At 43.6% G+C, this 20,783-nt stretch overlaps 1 protein-coding gene across 1 annotated transcript in view; it reads left to right on the forward strand.

Annotated features, from left to right (window-relative positions):
- CNTNAP2 (contactin associated protein 2) overlaps positions 1 to 20,783 on the forward strand; it is a 971,924-nt gene that overhangs the window by 887,753 nt on the left and 63,388 nt on the right. Inside the window, exon 16 of the mRNA XM_053359792.1 lies at positions 18,876 to 19,046. Coding sequence (XP_053215767.1) covers positions 18,876 to 19,046 — 171 coding nt within the window. The remainder of the gene's footprint in view (positions 1 to 18,875; positions 19,047 to 20,783) is intronic.

Genomic DNA, 20,783 nt, shown 5'->3' on the forward strand with positions numbered 1-20,783 from the left:
AAAAGAAAAAAATCTATTTAAAAGCCATGTGTTTTCTACAGATATACACTGGAATATTTTGGAACTACAGTAGTAATATTTTAGAGCTACTACTTTATAAGGTTGTCAAAGGTGGTTCCTGGTCCTTCCGATGCTTATCAGTTTCCAGAAGCTACAAAGTGCAGCACTTGCCATGCTTGTTGAACACTTTTAAGTAAAAGGCGCCTGGAAGTATTAGTACATGGCGCCCCTTCCTGGGTAATTGCACAGCGAAGAAGAGGGCTGTGCCCACAGACCTATGGGAACAGCCAGCCAGCCATGTTTTCTCCTCATCCAAGGAGACTGTACTGGTCACCACAGTTCAAGACCAGCACTCTACCAACTACAACAGCTGGAAGGTTTCTGAGAAATTGCCATGAAGTAGTGCTATGCTTTTTCACAATTTAAAATAAATGTTCATTTCAACACAAATGTATTGAGAGTGCTGAAAAGGAAAGCTTAAACACTTTTCTTACCATTATAATTTGCATTGTGAACAGAAGCCCAGAGTGGACAAATAATTGTCTATGAGAATATGGTGCAGATCTAACATTTACTAGTATCTCTGAATGCAGCCCCAGTGTCAATTTTGAAAGAGTTTGGTAGATGTGAACAGCCGTAAGGAGTTGCATTTTCCCTCCCAAACACTGTTTTTATAATAATGTTATAATCTTTTGCAAGGTGAACATGGGAACCTAAGCGGTAAAGGGCCTAGAAGTTATTACTTTAAGCAGGGGCTTTGAGCATTAGATCCACCATTACTCCTCTGTAATAGGATTTGAGGGGGAATGTTAAGGTGTTAATGGATATTCTGTATAAGTCAATAGATGTGGTGTATTAACTGCATCCAGCAGAGTTTTTCAGCTGCAGAAATGCTGGTGTAATAAAACATGTTATTTTCCTCACTTAGGCATGATCCACAAACAGTGCTCAAGGCTATAATTTTAAACACTATCCTTGGTCTTGGTCTTGCCATCAGATATATGCAAGCAGATTTCAGTGGGATTCAAAGTTTCCAATACTTTGGGGAAGGGCAGATGGTTCATCTGCATATTTGCTCCTTGTAAATGTATGGTGGATTTCCTATGGAATAACACTGGAGACATGTCCCTTAAATCTGCAGTTTGGCAACCCCCCTACAATTTTATACAGCTGCAAATATATAACTTTACAGAATCCTTCTCGCACCTTCAGGGACAAAACCAGGTTTTCTTTCACCCGGGTCAGAGACTCAGTTTGGCAACCCACCACACATGTGTTTACATACACATGCACATCTCAACACTTTTGTTCTTAAAGGGCATAAAAAGTCCAACTTAGAATCATAGAATTGTGGGGTTGGAAGGGACCTCAAGGGTCATCTGGCCCAACCACCTGCAATGCACAGATCTCAACTAGATAATATATGACTGTTGCCATCCAGCCTCTGCTTAAAAACCTCCAAGGAAGAAGAGTCCACAACCTCTCGAGGGAGACCATTCCATGTCGAACAGCTCTTACTGTCAGAAAGTTTAGTTGGACTTTCCTTTCTCATAGCTTGAAGCCATTGGTTCAAGTCCTGCCTTTCAGATCAGCAGAAAATAAGCCTGCTCCACCTTCCATGTGACAGCCCTTCAGACATTTGAAGATGGCTCTCATATCTCCTCTCAGTCTCCTCTTCTCCAGGCAAAACATCCCCAACTCCCTCAACAGTTCCTCATAAGGCTTGGTTTCTATTATTATTATTATTATTATTAATTCAAAATTAAAACAAAACATATTATCCAGAAACATATCCTTATTTCCCCCCCCCCATTTTTCCTCCCACCCTCCCACACAAAACCCCCCCACCCCCACCCCCCCGGCTTCCCTCAGTTCCAGTCTTTGATTTCTCTGAGACTGCTGTTTTCTGCATGTTACACAGTTGTATAGATCCTCAAACTATTTAGCTGATTATCAATAAAAAGATTGTGAATGTTTATTCAAAACCAGCCAAGGAGTCCAGTCTCTTTGTTGCATCTTCAAATGCTTTGTAAAGGGTTCCCACTCATCCTTAAAGTCACAGTTATCCTTGTCCCATGGCTTATAGGTCAGTTTTGCCAGTTCTGCATAGTCCATCAATTTTTCTTGCCATGATTCTTTAGTTGGGGTTTCTTCAGTCTTCCATCCTTGTGCTATTAGAACTCTCGCGGCCGTTGTCGCATACATGAAGATGTTTTTCAGCTTTTTTTGGCAGATCTTTCCCTACAATCCCTAACAAAAATGCTTCAGGTTTTTTAACAAATGTTAAATAGAACATTTTCTTCAATTCATTGTATATCATTTCCCAAAAAATTTTAATTACCTTACAATCCCACCACATATGATAAAATGTCCCCTCCTTTTCCTTACACTTCCAACATATATTTGAACTAGTTTTGTACATTTCCCCTAACTGCACTGGTGTCGTGTACCATCTGTACATCATCTTCATGTAATTCTCCTTCAATAGGGAACAATCTGTAAATTTTAAATCAATTTTCCATAATTTTTCCCAATCTTCCATCATAATGTTGTGACCTACATCTTGTGCCCATTTAATCATAACTGATTTTACCTCTTCATCTTTCATCTCCCATTCTAATAGTATGCTGTATGCGGCCTTCAGTAGTTTCACTTTCCCTTCAATCACTTCCGTTTGAAACCTAGATCTAGTATAACTAAATCCTTTCTTACTGTCTTCTTTATGTGTTTCATATAGTTGTCAACAATGCAACCAACTCTGAAAGTGGTCTTTGATCTCATCATAATCTCTTAATTTCCATTTTCCATCATGTTCCTTTAATAAATCAGCATATGTGAGCCATTTTCCTTTCTTTCCAAGTGGTTTGAGCAGTAATGCTTCATGTGGTGAAAGCCACCACGGGCTTCTGTTCCAATAAGTCTTTGTATCTCTCCCATACTCTCATTAGTGATTTCCTGATTATATGGTTGTAAAAACTTCTATGAACCTTTCCTTTCCCGTACCATAAGTATGTGTGCCAGCCGAATCTGTTGTCATGGCCTTCTAGTTCTAGTGCCTCTTGCTTATCCAATCTCATCCAGTCCCTGATCCATACCAAACAAGCAGATTCATAATACAGTTTAAAGTCTAGGAGGGCAAACCTGCCTCTGTCTTTTACGTCTGTAAGTATTTTATGTTTTATCCTTGGCCTTTTGCCCCCCCCCCCCGATAAATTTTGAAATCTCTTTCTGCCATTTTTTAAAACATTCATCTTTCAGGATGACTGGTATTGATTGAAAAAGAAATAGCATATTTGGCAACACATTCATTTTAATTGCCGATATTTTTCCTAACAATGAGAGATTCATTCTACTCCATATTTCTAAATTTCTTTTTACCTCAAGCCAAATTTTTTCATAGTTATTTTTAAATAGGTTTATATTTCTTGATGTTAACCAAATTCCTAAATATTTAACCTTTTTATGGACTTCAATCTCAATGTTTTGTTCTAACTCGGTTCTTTCTTCTTCCTTCATGTTTTTAACTAATAATTTAGTATTATTCCTATTTAGCTTAAATCCTGCCACTTCCCCAAATTTCTGAATTTTTTCTATTACTTTAGGGAGTGAAGTTTTAGGTTCTTCCACTGTTATCACTAGGTCATCTGCATATGCTTTTAACTTGAATTCACTTTTCCCAGTTTTTACACCTGTAATCTCTTTATCTGCTCTTATGGTTTTGGCAAGTACTTCCAAGACCAGGATAAACAATAATGGTGATAATGGGGATCCTTGTCTCGTTCTTTTTGGATCTTACAATCATCTGTTATCACCTGATTTATAATTAGTTTGGCCTTTTGTTCTGAATAGATTGCTGCTATTCATTTTAAAAACTTAGAACCGCTTCTGATTTGTTCTAACAGCTTTATCATGAACTTCCAAGAAATATTATCAAAGGCTTTTTCAGCATCTATAAACATCATTCCCGCTTTCTTTTCATTTTTAGCCTCCAAATATTCTCCAAAGGCTTGATTTCTAGACCCTTGGCATCATACGTGGAATCTCAACACATATAATAAACACTGTGAAAATGCTTTTTAAAAGCATTTTGAAAAATAAATTTGCCATAAGCTCATTATCGCCATCTAGTGTCACAATGCACTTTAATGCACTTAAAACACACTTAAAACCTATATAGCTAAGTCCTTAGTTACCCTCCTCTGTATACCTTCCAGCTTGTCAACATCTTTCTTAAATTGTGGCGCCCAGAATTAGACACAGTATTCCAGGTATCCACCCAACGGATTTCATGGCTGAGTCGAAATTTGAACCCTGGTCTCCCAGGTCCTCATCCTGCACTCTAGCCACTATTCCACACTGGGTCCCAGTAGAGAGCAAAAGGTTAAAGTCTGCATGCATCCCTCCACCAGGCCCAATGGGGACCTGGCACCTGCTTTCCCCCCTAAAACAATCAGTGCAATGCTAATTTTGTGAATTGTGTCATGTCTAGTTTGCTGTTCCAAAAAGAGAGAGCAAACAATGTGGATCTGTGTGTGTTGCTTTACTTTCTGGAAGCTTGCTTGGCAGTATATTCTGTCACTCAGAGATACTGGAACACAGCTCAGCATAACAGCGTAAAGCCGAGGATCAGATGCCGAGATCTTTTTCATCATATCTCTCTCTTCCAAAAGCCAAGTTTGCTATTTACCACAAACATGAAGGCAACTGGAACATCTGTAATTTGTTATGAGAAACAAATGGGCCTCAAGTTAGTTATCATGTTGGAAAAATAACAGAAGCTTATATATAATTTTCTTTATAACAACACCATATCTGCATACCCTCCAAGTGTTTCAATTTTCCAGGGACAGCCCCGGAATTACAAAAGCCGTCCCAGCTTCTGATTTGAGCCCACAATGACCTTCTATCCCCAGCCAGGGCCATTGCTGCTGCGCTCAGGGAGGAGGAGCTGGCTCACGTCCTGAGCAAAATCAGCTGCAAGGGAGAATCGCATGGCCTCTCCATGGTGGCCTCTCCATGGCCACGTGGCTGTCTGTCAGCCTGCCTTTCCCCTGCGCCCCCAAAGGGCTCTGCGTGGCTGATGTGGCCCTCTCTTCAGTGACGCCAGTCTGACCAGAGACCAAAAGCAAGCGACTCCACAGGAGGGCTGCAAATGTTCTTCAGTCTGTAGGAACAGTATGCTTAGCATCCTCTCTTAACGTTATCCCATCTGTGTTTCTTTTTTCCTTAATATTACTTCTCCACCTCAATAATCAATATGTAACATCTGGAACAGTCTGTCTTATTCTTCCTCCTCTATTGGTATTGATTTGTATAAAAAGGGTGAGATGGCAAAAACATGAGGGCAGCCCAGCTGGGAGGAGGAGGAGGAGGAAAGCGAAGAGGCTTAATTTGAGCCCAGCTTGTCTGATGATGTAAGATTTCCATTCCTTTTCGTGAACACCTCCTGAAATTAAGCTTTATTTTTATCTTAAAGTTTGCCTGCAATACTATGATAACACCACTATATTATTGATGCAAGATATAACAAGTGATATGCCCCCATCTTACATTTATTTGGATAGAGTTCAAGTCAAGGGCAAATCAAGGGCATCTTCTGCAGGAATTTATTCCACACGAATGCCATGAATTTCTGTGGGACAACACTAGACAACAGCCTTGTGGACTGTGGCCAAAATTTGCCATCTAAAACAGAAATTGAAGTACCATCTTAACTGGGTTAATTTATTGGTTAATTTGTTTAAAGTTTGACCATAGGACATAATAAAACAGGGATGGGGCATAAAAAAGGGACACAATAATGCTTAAAATATAAATAATAATACAACAAAACATGGGTGACTAAAATAAATGAGTAACACCCCACAATTTCTTGTTCAGTCTGCCTCCATCATTATACAGCAAATGAGTCAACTTTCCCCATAGCCCACCTCCCCTGACTCCAGAGATGAAAGTCAGTTGGCTCCAGATCTCTCCAGCCAGGTGACTGCCCCAGCGGCAGGGGGCTTCCTCACAGGTGCATCCACACACCTCATTTCCCCTGCAGCTGAGGGAACTGGCTAGGGTGAAGAGCATTGTGTTCGAGATGACGTGAGGTCTTCCTTCATACCTGCAAATCACCACCTGAGACTTCAGCATTCTCCTGAGGAGCAGGTCTGCATGTGCCCTAGAGCAGGAGGAGGTGCAGAGAAACCGACTGGCCTAACACAAAGGCAATAGATCTTTATTTCCCACACCCAGTGATACTCCACCCTACAGACAAGAGTTTTATTTCTAGGTAAGCTCTTGTCATGTACATTTGACCTATATTTTTATTTTCTTTCACTGTGAGAGAATTACACTTGCTTCCCAAACAGTTTGTCTTATGAGACAACAAAAGGATACAACTGACTAAATGTAAACTGGCCTTATTGGGGACACAACAAGAATGCAGTCAGGTCAACTTATGCACCTGCTGTAGAAATAACTGCTTTTCTCTACTGCAAATCATTAAATTTTTAGTTGGCAAATATACCCTGAGATAAACCTCACAACAAACCATCAGCTCTCCCCCAAAAGGCAGTAACCATCATACACTATATTCTAACAGTACAGTATTTAAATACTGTTAACTGCCTTGCTTCTCGCTCTTTAAAACAATTTCCCACAACGGCTGCTGATCCCCTCATCTCCTGAGCACATTTGGGCTTAAATGGCGATTTTGTTAATATTCACAGAGCTGACATTCTGGGACTACAGTCTTAAAGATAACTTGCTTTGGAAATAAAGCACACTCAAATTCTGGGAGTTATTTATTAGCAACCTTATTTAGTACTTGGTCTTTAAGTACAGCTAACAACAGAGCGAAACAAAATGTAAAAAAATCACTGCTTTCTAACTGTAAAATCTTGAAGCTGGAACAGTTTTGATATTTTAATATTGGGTCAGATATTATAGATGCTTTTAGGAAGGGAGGGACTGACCCTAAATAACCCACATATTTTCAAGGTTTACCCATACTTCTTCAGTTTATTGTGAATAATGTGATTAATGCATCGTGTTTGCAGCCGGCCTCTATTCTTTTTATGACCTGGTTGCCTCATAATTCTTAACAATGTTTGTCAGTTGACTGTCTATCTTCCTTCTCGAGCACCTGAGTTCTGCCACTTCCCTGCCCCATGCCCTCTGAACCACATTTCACCTAGAAAACTGCTAGCAGTGGGGCTGGGTGGGGGAGGAAGTGGGGTGATTTCATGTCAAATCAGACCAGCCTCAATTATATCCATTTTTAAGGAAAGCTTTAAAAGAAATAGGATGGCATCGCACTGCGCTTGGAGCACTTGGTGCCAGGCTTGGCAGCGGGCAGCTCCTTAGCTCTTCCATTGCCAGGCTTGCTTTCTGTGCCGGGGACGGGTGGAGAGAGGGCCTGTTTACAAAAGGAGCAGGGCCCTCACAGTGCAATTTCATGCCTGTTTACCCATGAGACTCTTGTATTTTTACTTGGGTGCCCACAGCTCAGTGCACACAAATATGAAGACATATGTGACCCATACTTGGAAACAGGTTCTGTTGAAATATGCCAGAACTTTTAGGACAGTTTCACAGAAGATAATCATGTCTTTATAGAAAATCTGGCCCATGGTCCAAATGCACCCATGTCTAGTTTTGTCACATGTATGTGTGATAAGCAGGGCTTTCTTTCAGCCGGAACTCACCGGAAGTCCATTCCAGCATCTCTCAGGTGGGTGCCATTGCCAATCTAAGAGAACGAGGGAGGCGTTCATGGTGAGTTCTATTTTTCTAGAAAAATAGCCCTGGTGATAAGGAAGCCTCTAACACATGGGTAGGCAGATTAAGGCCTGAGGGCCGGATGCGGCCCAATCGCCTTCTAAATCCAGCCCACAGACAGTCCAGGAATCAGCGTGTTTTTACATGAGTGGAATGTGTCTTTTTATTTAAAATGCATCTCTGGGTTATTTGTGGGGCATAGGAATTCGTTCATTCCCCCCCCCCAATATAGTCCAGCCTCCCACAAGGTCTGAGGGACGGTGGACCGCCCCCCTGCTGAAAAAGTTTGCTGACCCCTGCTCAGTGGCGGAGCTTCATGCTCCGGTACGGGGGGGGGCGGAGAGCAGGCGGGAGTGGGGCTGGTGCGCATCCTGGGCGCGGGGTGCGCCGCCTGTGCAGGCAAGGGGGCAGCTGCGATGGCACCCTGGGGGTTGCGCTGCCGGGGGTGGGGCGCTCCCCCCCCCACTCCTCTTCCTCCACCAGTGCCCCTGCTCTAACACCTTCTGATATGGCAATGGATGTGTGTTTATTGAGAAATGGCATTCAGAACATTTTCTGCACAAACTGCTTCCTATCTGCATACACTTCACACAGTGCCCCACAAGGTGTGAACTTCCTACACTGAAAAACATTGTGATTCATGTAACATCAAGTCCTCTGAAGGTGTGTCAGTGGTGCAAGATCTCTCATGGCTGTTTCACACATGGATGTTGAAGACAGGTGGAACTTCATCTTGGAACTGACCCTTGCATCCAAATAAATGTGTTTAGGATCAAGGTGTCTGTTCCTGAGTATCTGGAGAGCAGCACTGTGAATTCTGATGGCATGTACACACTCCCGTTTCAAAGGCAAAAAGAGAAGTTTGAAAAAACAGCTAGAAAATACAATATAGACATGTCATTTCGATTACTAGTTATTAAGCACTGGCTGTTTTATGTTTTCTCTTGGTGTCTAATGTTAGAGCTCCGGCTGAGTTCAGATGATAAGAGGGCCCCCTTTTATCTTAGGCTTCTTCTGATAACCTGCACAAAGCCCTTGAGCTCTGATCATGCTGTTTATATTGTCAGAGGAAATCTTCATTCAGATAAAAGCTTAGTATCATTTGTTTGAACATAGCTCTTCTGTACATATACACACACATCCTAGTTATGTGTTCTTCTTTTTAGAAACAAATGGTCAGTTTTTTTGTCTGCAAAAAAAGCGAGAGTATTTTACTGCGCGTCTCCCTAAGGCGGAAATGCCTGCATATTAATTGTTCTCCAGACGAAAACAACAAAAATGATGTACAGCTGTAGTAAATAGTGTCCCCAATATGTGGATGTGCTGGGGGAGAGCAAAGCAGTAAAGGGTTTCTTCTCATTCTCTGTGCATTTTCCACCCGTGGCAGAAGCTGGGGTTGAGGGGCAATACGGGAAGGTGGTTTTCCTGCAAGAGCAGGAGTCTCTCATCAGTCTAGTATCCCTGGCAGCCCAGGGAGTTGTGCACTTACTGACCTTAGCCAAGGAAGGGCCCTGGGAACTGCAAATTCCCCTCAGCATCCCCAGGCAGGTGGGAGAAGAGAGACTGAGCCGTCCCAAATGACGGTGGAGGAGAAGCTGTTGACTCAGGGACCAACTCTTCATCTTCCCTGTTACTTTGGAGGGGAAGCTCCGGGTGGGGTGGGGGGCAGGGATTTGGCTCACAATCTACCATGAATTTCACTGGGCTTCTACACTTGTCATATTTACTAAGTGCCTCCATGATCCAGATGTGGCATAAAGGGGAAACTGCCTGCAGGCTTGCAAATCAAATGTAGAAGGGGGAGGGAAGCTGGGCGGATCTCTGGGTCCCCTGGGATTTACCCACAAATAAAGGTAAAGGTAAAGGGACCCCTGACCAGTAATGAGGAAAACCTAGGAAATTTAGATTCTCTTTCCCCTTAATTCCTAAATTGTTTTTTCATGAATGCCCACCAAAATCAAGGCATTATTTTTTGCTATCTCAGAATAAAAACCTTGGAGAAAATTATTGAATTATTGAAAATTATTGAAATTGGGGTGGGGAGAGAGAGAAATTGTGGAGGGGTGTGTCCCTTCACATCAGAAATCCAATTTAAACAAAAACAAAACGTGTGTGTGTGTGTGTGTGTGTGTGTGTGTGTGTGTGTGTGTTGGTGGGCAGTCAAATGTAACTAGTTGTCTAAATGCATTTATTCGAAAACATGATCAAAATTTGGGAAATATCTGTTAAAGGGCTAGGCTTGTTTGGTGTAAATCTTATATCTTGCTGCCCTCTGTTGGAAGTATTTTGAAACTGAAAATAGGTAGACTTTTGAAGATTCCTAATTTCTAAAAATTATGTCTGCTGAGGGGAAGTGATTTTTAGAAAGCAATTCACTTAAATCTCTCTTCTCCCTTCCTTCTGTTCTTGTTTCCCCTCTTAATAATCTCACCATTGTTGAGCAATGAACTGCTTCCCCAGTTGGCAATTGCTGTAGTTTCCACTTTTTCTTAACTGTTTAGAAATAAAGCATGGGAAGTCCTCAAAGCGCTTCTAGGGCAGCTGGTAGTAGCTTGTTTCATGCAATGCATGGAAATGAGCACATGGGGGAGGAGTGAAATTGTTCCTGGAGGCCCCCCGCATTCATCTAAACAGGAGAAGAGAATTTATAAATCCTGAAGATTAGCCACTGTATCTTTTAGGAGTCCAAAACAATGCATCAAAGCACCGTAATCCTAAAGCAGCAACACACCAAGTGTTACCCCCAAGCTCTCACAGTCTGAAAATGTCTGCAGAATTTAAAGGCTGCCTTGTGCTTTTTGAAAGCAGAACATAAAATCATGTCCAGTGCATAACCTGGTTGCAGTGGTGTAGCATGGGTTGCCAGTGCCTGGGGCAATGTGTAGGGGAGGGTGGGAAATGGACAGAGTATGCATGCGCATTCAACTGCCTAAAGGTGACCGGTGTCTGCATCACCCAGGAGATCCCAGTCACAGAGATAAGAAAAGAAGAGTTGTTCTGTTGTCTAGAGAGGTCACTTCCTGGTTCACATGGAGAAGCCATTTTCAATGGACCTCAGTGACAGAAACGCTCAGCTGTATTGAAGCAGCACCAGGTGTTGAAAATGTGTGCCCCCTAAAATTTTTGCACCCGGGGCACCCCCCACTACACCACTGCCTTGTTGAAGCTTTTAAAGGTATTAATCCCATTCATGCAATATATTAATACGGAATGCAAGGTAGACAGCTTAAAAGGAAATGAGGATTGTCTTGGTTCACCAGTGAAAATGGTATCAGACCAGACGAAAAGGGGAATGACTTCCTATTCTCACCCTCATTGTGAGACCACATGCTATGGATGGTGTAGGAATGCCACCCAAAATTGCATCTCCCTGGTGATGTCCCTCCCCATTCCCTGCAACTAGAATTGGGTAAGTTCCCCCCAGCCTGATTCAGAATGGGCTTGGGCAACAATTTATTTTCAAATGTTGTTGTTGTTTAAAAAAAACATTTTAAACTTAAACTAATTCCAAAATTTGGGCCCCACCACAATTATGCCATTTGTGGCACGATGCAGCCTAGAAAGCCCTTTGTCCCCATTTGCATGGTGACATGGCAGTGCCCAGGCACCAGGACCCCTGCCTGCCTCATGAGGTCTTCATACTGTGCATCTCATCCAGCAGGAGTGCCAACAGTGCAGTGGCCTCAGGCGTGTGCAAGTGCTTTTGAACGCTGGAGGGAAACAAGGAGAAATTGGCAAAGGATGCTCTTTTCTGAGGTATCCCAGTGCCACTCGTAACAAATACTTCCACCATAAGTCTCATATACTCTCACCTTAAAATCCTTCCTGTTCTGAAATAGGCTCCCCCCCCCCCAAAAAAAAAGGCTTTCCCAACACTTCCTATTGAAGGCAGAAATGGGGAATAAGCAAAATGTTTAGAAGACAATGCTTCTTGATTGGCTGGGTTCCATTCAGAGCATCCCATCTTGCGAACTGAGCCAGTCCTGACATTAAACAACCTGATTATCTTCAACACCTTTTATTAAATAATAAATCAGCATTAAGCTTTATGGCATCATGTGCTGCCCAAGACAGTCATTTAGTTGGTCCATTTCAGTGCAGCTATAAAACTCTGAGTAATGGGTGTGGAACTGGTGGCAACCCTCGCTATTTATACTCGGCAATATTGTAAATTAAGGTTCCCAAAGATGCATTCAGTTTAAATTTAATAAGAGTTAATATATTCCTATGCTAAATAAGAATGGATTATTTATGACAAACACTCATGGAGAGCCAAATAGGGAATTGCAGCTGGGGGGGGAGGGGGGCGTCAGAAACAGTTGCATGTGGCAGCTAATAGTTTCTAGTTTCTTTTGAAAAACAGTGAGAATGCAATTTTTAAGCCCATTCCCTTCAGTAATTACAAAAAGCAGAATCATCTACTCAATATATTTCTTCCAGTTGAATGTGTTCCCATCTTGTGGAGAAAATGCAGAATACATAGTATGAAAATAGTTGGCATCAAAAGACTGTGATGGCTTTCGGGAAAGGAAAGGGATAGAAGAAGAAGCACTAATCTCCCTAGAAAATCAGAGGAGCGAATGGCAGTGCTTTGCCAATTCTTCAGTTCCACACAGGCAAATAAATCCAGTGGATTCTGGTGCTCAGCATCTTGGAATCATAGAATCGTGGAGCTGGAAGGGACCACGGGGGGCATGCGCTCCAAGCCATGCAGGAACCCCTGAGAAACCCACAACCCTGGGATCAAGATCCCCAGCTAGAGGGCCACCGGGGTGGGGGGTCATGTCTGTTGACCGAGGGGAAGCATGCATCATTCCTTGGACCAGGGGCATTGCACTGTGCAAGCGCCAGCTGGAGAGTGAAGGAAAACAGGGGTCCATCATTTACTGGTGTTTTTATCTTGTATTTTATTCTGTGAACTCCCTGAGATCTTATGATGAAGGCTTGGGCAAAGGCGCGGGGGGGGCAGTTGCCCCCTCCCATCAAGTAAATCAATAAAAATAACTAACTGAGGTTCTGCCTCCCCTAACATGAAGCCTGTATCCCCCCCCCCAACATAAATACTAGCTACGCCCATGGATGAAGTGAAATATACTCAGTCGCGAAGTGATTTCATTCTCTTTATTCAGCTCATAGTGGTGAGGAGGAATGAATGAAAGTCCCCTCAAAGTATCTGCTTTATATACATTATTTACACAATGGGCTGCACATGATTGGCTAATTCCGGAATTCTACTGTAAGCCAATCAGGTTGTGGATTCACTTCTATCTGGAGCATGATTAGGTAGTTCCTGCCAACCAATCATTCTGCTGCATTGTTCTAGGACCAATCAGACTGCTGCATTCTGAATCCTATTGTTCTAGGACCAATCAGACTGCTGCCTTTTGGGTCCTATTGTTCTAGGACCAATCAGACTGCTGCAGTTTGGATCCTATTCAACTCAGTACATAACACCCCTCCCCTCTAAGTTCCAGTCCTGCCCGGGAGGTCGCATTCATAGTCCTTGAGGTACGCCGGCGGCCTACGTGTGCGTTGCAGCCTGGGGTGTTCCCTGCTCCGGGGTTCAGGTTCTGGCTCGTGTTCCAAGGATGCTGGCTGTGATGGGGCTGTTTGGTCTGGCGCAACCGGCTCGCTCAGTCGTGGTTCTGGTTCCGGTGTCCTTTCAGCCTCGCAGGTCCTCTCTATATTTACTGATTCTGCCTCTCCTGCTGGCCCCTCGTGCTCTATGGGCCTCACTGCCCCTCTGTTCCCTTGGGACTCCTCTGCCCTTTCCTCCTCCTGGTTTTCTCCCTGGAATCGTCGCCGTATCTGGACGCAGTGGCGGCGCCAGCATTGCCCCCCATCTGTTAGCACCTCGTACGACACGGGGCCAGTGACCCTGGTGACTGTGGCGGGTACCCATACTGGGCCTGCCCCAAAATTCTTTGCGTACACTGGGTCCTGGGCCACGAAGGTCAGGGGGTTCCTGCCTTCCCCCACCACTACCTCATCCTGAGCTCTATCGGGGTGAAGCTGGTCCAATCTGATTGCAAGGCACCGACCCATTAGTAGTTCAGCGGGGCTCCGGCCAGTCGTTGAGCTGGGGGTGCTGTGCTGTGCTAGAAGGAATGTGGCAAGGCGGTACTCCCAATCCCCTTGCGTCATGCGGCGAAGGGTGTCCTTGGTGGTCCGCAGCATGCGTTCTGCTTGGCCATTGGTGGCAGGATGGAATGGCACCGAATGGATGTGGTGGGTGGCGTTCTGCGCTGTGAAGGTTTGGAATTCTCCTGACGTAAATGCAATCCCGTTGTCTGAGACGAGAGTGTCAGGGAGCCCGTGGGTTGCAAACAGCCTGCGTAGTACCCGGATGGTGAAATTTACTCAGAGCCGCAAAGTGATTTCATGCTCTTTATTCAGCTCATAGTGGTGAGGAGGAATGAATGAAAGTCCCCTCAAAGTCCCCTCAAAGTATCTGCTTTATATACATTATTTACACAATGGGCTGCACATGATTGGCTAATTCCGGAATTCTACTGTAATCCTATTGTTCTAGGACCAATCAGACTGCTGCAGTTTGGATCCTATTCAACTCAGTACATAACATGAAGGGTGGTATATAAATTTAATTAATAAATACGAATAAATTATGCCCTTTGTAAGGGATTCCTTTGTAAGTGATGGGGATGGGGAGAGTCATTGCTGTAATTACTTTTGCTTTTGTGCAATAAAGAGCATGAAATCACTACAGGACTCCGAGTATATTTCACTGTGTGAAGTTGTGTTAGTAGTTTTGGAAATGATGCCCCTATTTGAAAAAGACTGCAGTGTCTCAGGATAAAAAATGAGATGCCCAGTTCACTCACAAAATAATATCCTGTTGCTCTGTAACAGTCTAGCACACTGTTCCTCAAGGGGGAGTGTCCTTTTCATTCATAACCGTTCTAGCCATGTTTTCTTTTTAATTTGTCACTTGCACTTTCAACTTGTACATTTAAAAAATGATAGCATTTAAAGCAAGAGAGGAAGAGCCATCCATGCAAAGTGCATTGCAATAGCAAGCAATATGGTGCCTTTTGTATATGAAAGGGAGCCAAGGAAAGCTGTAATGTTGAAAGGACATTTAAGTCTGGAAAAGTTTAGAGGTCAGGAGGAGAGATGCTGCCTGTTTTGAATATTCAAATGATGGCTCTGGGGTCTTTTTCTACATCTTCTCTCCATCTGAGCAGTCCTACTGTCCTCAGAGTGGTAGCAGCTATGTTGCACTATTCTTATCTGCAGTGCTTATACCCTCCTGTTACTGAAGTTCTTGAGGTGGTTTACACTATGCTGAAAATAAATACGCAAGAGTTACTAAAGAGCAGTGCTATTTTTCTAGAAAAAGAGGTGCCGGAACTCACCAAGAAAGCCTCCTTTGTATAATGGCACCCACGTGAGAGGTGCTGGAACTGAGTTCCAGTGAGTTCTGGCTGAAAAAAAGCCCTGCAAAAGAGGATCAAATGCGTGTGCAAGCTCCCCCTAAATCTTCAGGTGTTCCACCTGCTGCTTTGCTGCTGACTCTTTGGGTCACAGAAGATTTCAGAGCGAACAGATCCGCTTCCTGACGGATGTTCGTCCCTCAGAGCACAGTGGACCAACACCAGCTGATGACATGGCTCCCCAAATTAACACAGACTGTGGAAACTTCACACTGGACTTCAAGCATCTGGCATTGTGTGCTTCCCCATTCTTCCTCCAGACTCTGGGTCCTTGGTTTCCAAGTGAGATGCAAAAGCTGCTCTCATCAGAAAAGAGATTTGGGGAGCCATGTCATCAGCTGGTGTTGGTCCACTGTGCTTCATTAAGTCCAGGGTCAACACAGCCGTCTACCAAGAGATTTTGGAGCACTTCATGCTTCCTTCCGCAGACAAGCTTTATGGGGATGCTGATTTCATTTTCCAGCAGGACTTTGTCACCTGCCCACACTGCCAAAAGTACCAAAACCTGGTTCAATGCCCATGGGATTACTGTGCTTGATTGGCCAGCAAACTTGCCTGACCTGAACCCCATAGAGAATCTATGGGGCGTTGCCAAGAGAAAGATGAGAGACATGAGGCTGAGCAATGTAGAAGAGCTGAAGGCTGCTATTGAAGCTTCCTGGTCTTCCATAACACCTCAGCAGTGCCACAGGCTGATAGCATCCATGCCACACCGCATTGAGGCAGGAATTGATGCAAAAGGGGCCCAAACCAAGTACATGTGCATGCTTCTACTTCTCAGAGGTCCAATATTGCTCTATTTGCAGTCCTTGTTTTGCTGATTTTATTTAATATTCTAATTTTCTGAGATTGTTAATTTGGGGTTTTCATCAGCTCTACGCCATAAACATCACAATTATAACAAATAAAGACTTGACATATCTCGCTTTGCATATCATGAGTCTATCTCATATATTAGTTTCACCTTTTAAGTTGCATTACTGAAATAAATGAACTTTTCCACAATATTCTAATTTTCTGAGTTTCACCTGTACATTGGCTCCCAGTACGTTTCTGTTCACAATTGGAAGTATTGGTGCTGACCTTGAAAGCCCTAAAAGGCCTTGGTCCAGTATACCTGAAGCAGCGTCTCCACCCCCATCGTTCTGCCCAGATACTGAGGTCCAGCTCCGAGGGCCTTCCTTGGCGGTTCCCTCACTATGAGAAGTGAGGTTACAGGGAACCAGGCAGAGGGCCTTCTCAGTGGTGGTGCCTGCCCTGTGGAACACCCTCCCATCAGATGTCAAGGAAATAAACAACTATCTGACTTTTAGAAGACATCTGAAGGCAGCCCTGTTTAGGGAAGTTTTTTAATGTTTGATGTTTTATTGTATTTTTAATATTTTATTGGAAGCTGCCCAGAGTGGCTGGTGAAACCCAGCCAGATGGGCAGGGTATAAATAAATTGTTGTTGTTGTTGTTGTTGTTGTTGTTGTTGTTGTTGTTACCATTTTCAGGTGGTACGTCATACCCTCCAAAATTCCTCAGGTGGAAATAGGGACATTTTCCACTCGTCCCCAACTGACCCTCCTTGAACCCACATTTTCACCACCCCTATACCAATGGGACACAGCACACACGCCTTCCTCTGTCCTGAGAAAAGCCCTTAATCTCAGTTTTATTTTATTCTTTTTTAGATTTACACACACACACACACACACAATAAATAAATTAGATGTGCGAGATTAGATGTGGATGCACAGTATTTTTCTTAAGAAATCAAGACTCCTTGCTCTCTGCTCCACTCCCCCTTTCTTCCCGCCCAGGGTGGCCCTGCCCTCCACCTGCCCCTCATGCGAAGGTGGGCAGCGGCGGCAGCCTCTCCTCCTCCTTGCCTGCTCTTCTCCAAGGGAGGAGGCCAGTGGTGGCAGCCATGGAGAGGCCACAGAGAGGCTCCCCGGCAGCCGGCGCTGCCCAGGACAAGTGGCAAGTCCTCCTCCTCCCGGAGTTTGGCAGGAGTGACCCTGGTGGCAGAAAGAGGAACATCCCGGGATTAAATCAGAAACCAGGATGGCTTTTTTAATTCTGGGACTCTCCCTGGGACATAGGGACACTTGGAGGGGATGGGTACGACACGCAGATGAGTATTTTGTCCTTGGATCTTTCACAAAAGCATTATAAATTAATTACCAGGAATGCATGCTAATATTTTTGTACATCTCAAATACGTGCTTTCATACACAAAAACAGGTGTGCATGTGAGCCATTGTCTTCTGCCCCTCAATCATTTTCTTCAACAAGGCAATCCATTGTCTTTTTTCCTTCACTGTTACTTTTTGGTGGTCGTTTTACTCAGAGTAGACCTGTTGCTATTAATGGATCTGGTCATTAATTCCATTGGGTCTCCTCTGAGTGAAACTTAGAATACCACCTTAGATATGCCTAACAAGCATTGGGAAGAGTTGAGAATGGTATTTATTGGATGAGAAACATCAGAGACCCTAAAGTCTGAGTGCTTCCATCAGATCCCATTCCCTTACAGGAATAAAAGCTGAATTGATTTCCAACAGCAACTAGCAGGTGTCAGATTTTGCAAAGCTGCTGCAGGAAGCTCGTTTCATAAATGAGATTATGTGTATTCTTATCTGTCTCGGAATCTCAATTGCTTTCATTGTTCGCACAGCCAACAACTCCCTGACTTTTGGGTTTCAGTTACTCTAAATACATAATCATGGAAGTTTATAACTGGGCTTGCAATCAGTAGACATTTGTTGCTTGGCAGAAAGATAAAATAGCCCCTTATCTTCCATATGAAAATCCATCCTAGATTGTTCTGCGTACCATAATTCAAATCAGAGCCAGTTTGGGGAAAGTGTGCCACGTTATATGATAGCTCATTTGGCTCACGGTCTGAGATCAAATGGCAGTTTTTGGCACTTCTTGAATGGTTCATCTATCCTGTGTGATATAACTGATCACTTTTTCTGAATTGTATTAAGACCTTGGCCTCAGTTGTGTTTTGTGCCCATTCTCAGCAATATGTTAAAAAAAACCACCCATCCAGTGGATTTGTAGCTTAAACTTAAAATCTTAAATTGCATAAAGCCCCTGGGATTGTTAACTATTTTTAAAGAAGGGCAATCTGATCTTTGTTATAAAGAAATAATTGGAAAGGACTGGAACATCTGTGTGTCTCTCGTTGGAAGCAGAATGTATGGTCTGTTGCTGTATCAGAAAAATTAACAAAGAGATTACATACATTGACTGGAACAAATGATGTAGATGGTTTTATTGAAATATGGCATCCTTTTATAAAATACTTTACTGATAACCCTGAAGAATGGCAACTACTGAAACCACAGATTGGACTTTGGCAAACAACTAGATCGATAAATCCTGGACGGGAGAAGGGAGTAAGCTGGGATTTTGTTTTTGTATATTTTTATATTTTTTTGTAATTGTTATATCTTGAAAATCAATAAAACCATTTTTTTTTTTAAAAAGTAGGTTTCTAAAAAAAACATAGGCACATGAAGAGTACTGTAGTCTATCTGGAATTTAAAACCCATCCCTTCTCAGCTCCATTTTTTATTTCTTCTGATTAGAAGTAACTCATAGCTCAAAAAGAGCGCTGGGACACCAATGCATGTTTCCTTGTTTCTTATGTCTCTACAGAGAATTATTGGAATGCAGCCTCATTCATTACTCCATCTTCATATCTCCACTTCTCCACCTTCCAAGGGGAAACTAGTGCTGACATTTCTTTCTACTTCAAAACATCAGCAGCTGATGGAGTGTTTCTTGAGAATCTGGGGAATACAGACTTCATCAAACTTGAGCTGAAATGTGAGTATTTTCACAGCATTAATGGGATGTTAGGCAAAGGTAAGGCATTGGGCATCTAGCATCTTCTGTAAAACTAGCCTGTCAATCCTACTTCTTTTCATAGTAGATGCATTGAAATTAATGGTCCGATGTTAGTCACTTCCATAAACTTCAGTGAAGGTCCTCTGAACAGGGCTAGCAATGAACTCAACCCAATGTTGCAGAAGAGAAAGTGACTGAGTGTCCCTCATCTGCTCCGAAATGAGTTTTGTCTTAAATTTAATGGCTACAGTCCAACATGGAATGTTATGTGCCTAAACTTGAGTGCAGCTAATGAATCTTAACGGATTCCTTCACTTTTTAAATTACTTTTATATCCCATCAAGGGGCTTGAGATATATGTTTCCCTTTCCTTCTTTAATCCACACAACAACCTATGAGGTAGGTTCAACCCATGAGAGGTGCCCTTGGGCCAATAACTGTATGACTCAGTGGAAGGTTGAACCTGGGTCCAACATCTCAGTTCCTGCTTGACACCCCAGTGTTTTAGGGCAAACTACATTTCAGAATTAGCAAGCAAGCCTGATGTGGGTTGGGGAGGCCTCCTTTGTTTGGGTGGGTTGCAGCCTAAGTTAGGGCCCCCCCCCCCATTTTTAGTCAGTTTCCTGCTTGCCCCTACATGCCTCTGTAACTGTTGTCATAACATAATGTCAGTGGCTAGAACACCACTGGTATTTCTCTCAAACTCCTGCTAAAGTGGGGTGGGGGTGATATCTGTAAACTATCTGGAGACTATGATAATCCTCATATTAATCCCTGCTAGTCCAAGCAACCAATCTCAGGGTCTTGTAGTAACTGGGAACATAGTCACATAACAACACAACACAACTCCATTGCACTCAATCCTCAATGCAGCTTTCCTTCATTACTTTTGCCCATATTTCTAGGAGAGCACTATGTTGCTAAACCTGCAATGGGGAGCGTTTGCTTTCTGAATATGGTGTAGGGCAGGGGTAGCCAACTCCCAAGAGACTGTGATCGACTCACAAAAGTAATAATTGGCAGTGATCTAGCCGCTACAGATCGCTGGGGAAACAAACGGCCTCACTGAGTAAACTCCGTCTTCCGCTCTGCAGATTGTGCAACAATGGGGGGCGGGGCGAGGGGCCGCATTCTATTTTACCAACGCTAAGGAAAGGGACACAGTGATCGACCACAATCTACCAACACCTACCAGGGATCTACCAGTAGATCACGATGTGGAAGGCATTGAGGCAACGCTCCCGACTGCAGGAAGTTGCCCATGACTCACTTCCATAAAGCAGCATGCTCAACATGCAAGGCTGGTAGACCTTCATCTTGGTATTGGACATCACATTCTCCAGATCCTTTTGGAGAAGCAAGCCATTGCCGTAGCTGCCTGGTCAAAATGCTTGTCCAGCTCAGCACTGATAGAGAGGTTGCTGGTTATGGTGGATCCCAGGGAGACAAACCACCACAAGTGTGTGGTCACCGTTGCTGATGCATGGAGGGCTCACAACGTTCTGACTCAAGACGTTGGTCATCATCAGGCTTGTGGTGGGGCCAAACCTCTTGCAGGCTTGGGACTTCCGGGTTAGCGCCATCAATTAATGGCGGATTCCCTCTGAGCTCCGGAGGGAATCGGCTCCGCAGGATTGGGTCTTGCCGCTGCGGCGACGTGGGGACCCTCAAAAATCACAGGCGGTGAAGCCTGTGAACCTGGTGACTCGGCGGGCA

Source organism: Podarcis raffonei, chromosome 12 (genome assembly GCF_027172205.1).
Source record: "Podarcis raffonei isolate rPodRaf1 chromosome 12, rPodRaf1.pri, whole genome shotgun sequence".
Classification (NCBI taxonomy): Eukaryota; Metazoa; Chordata; class Lepidosauria; order Squamata; family Lacertidae; genus Podarcis; species Podarcis raffonei.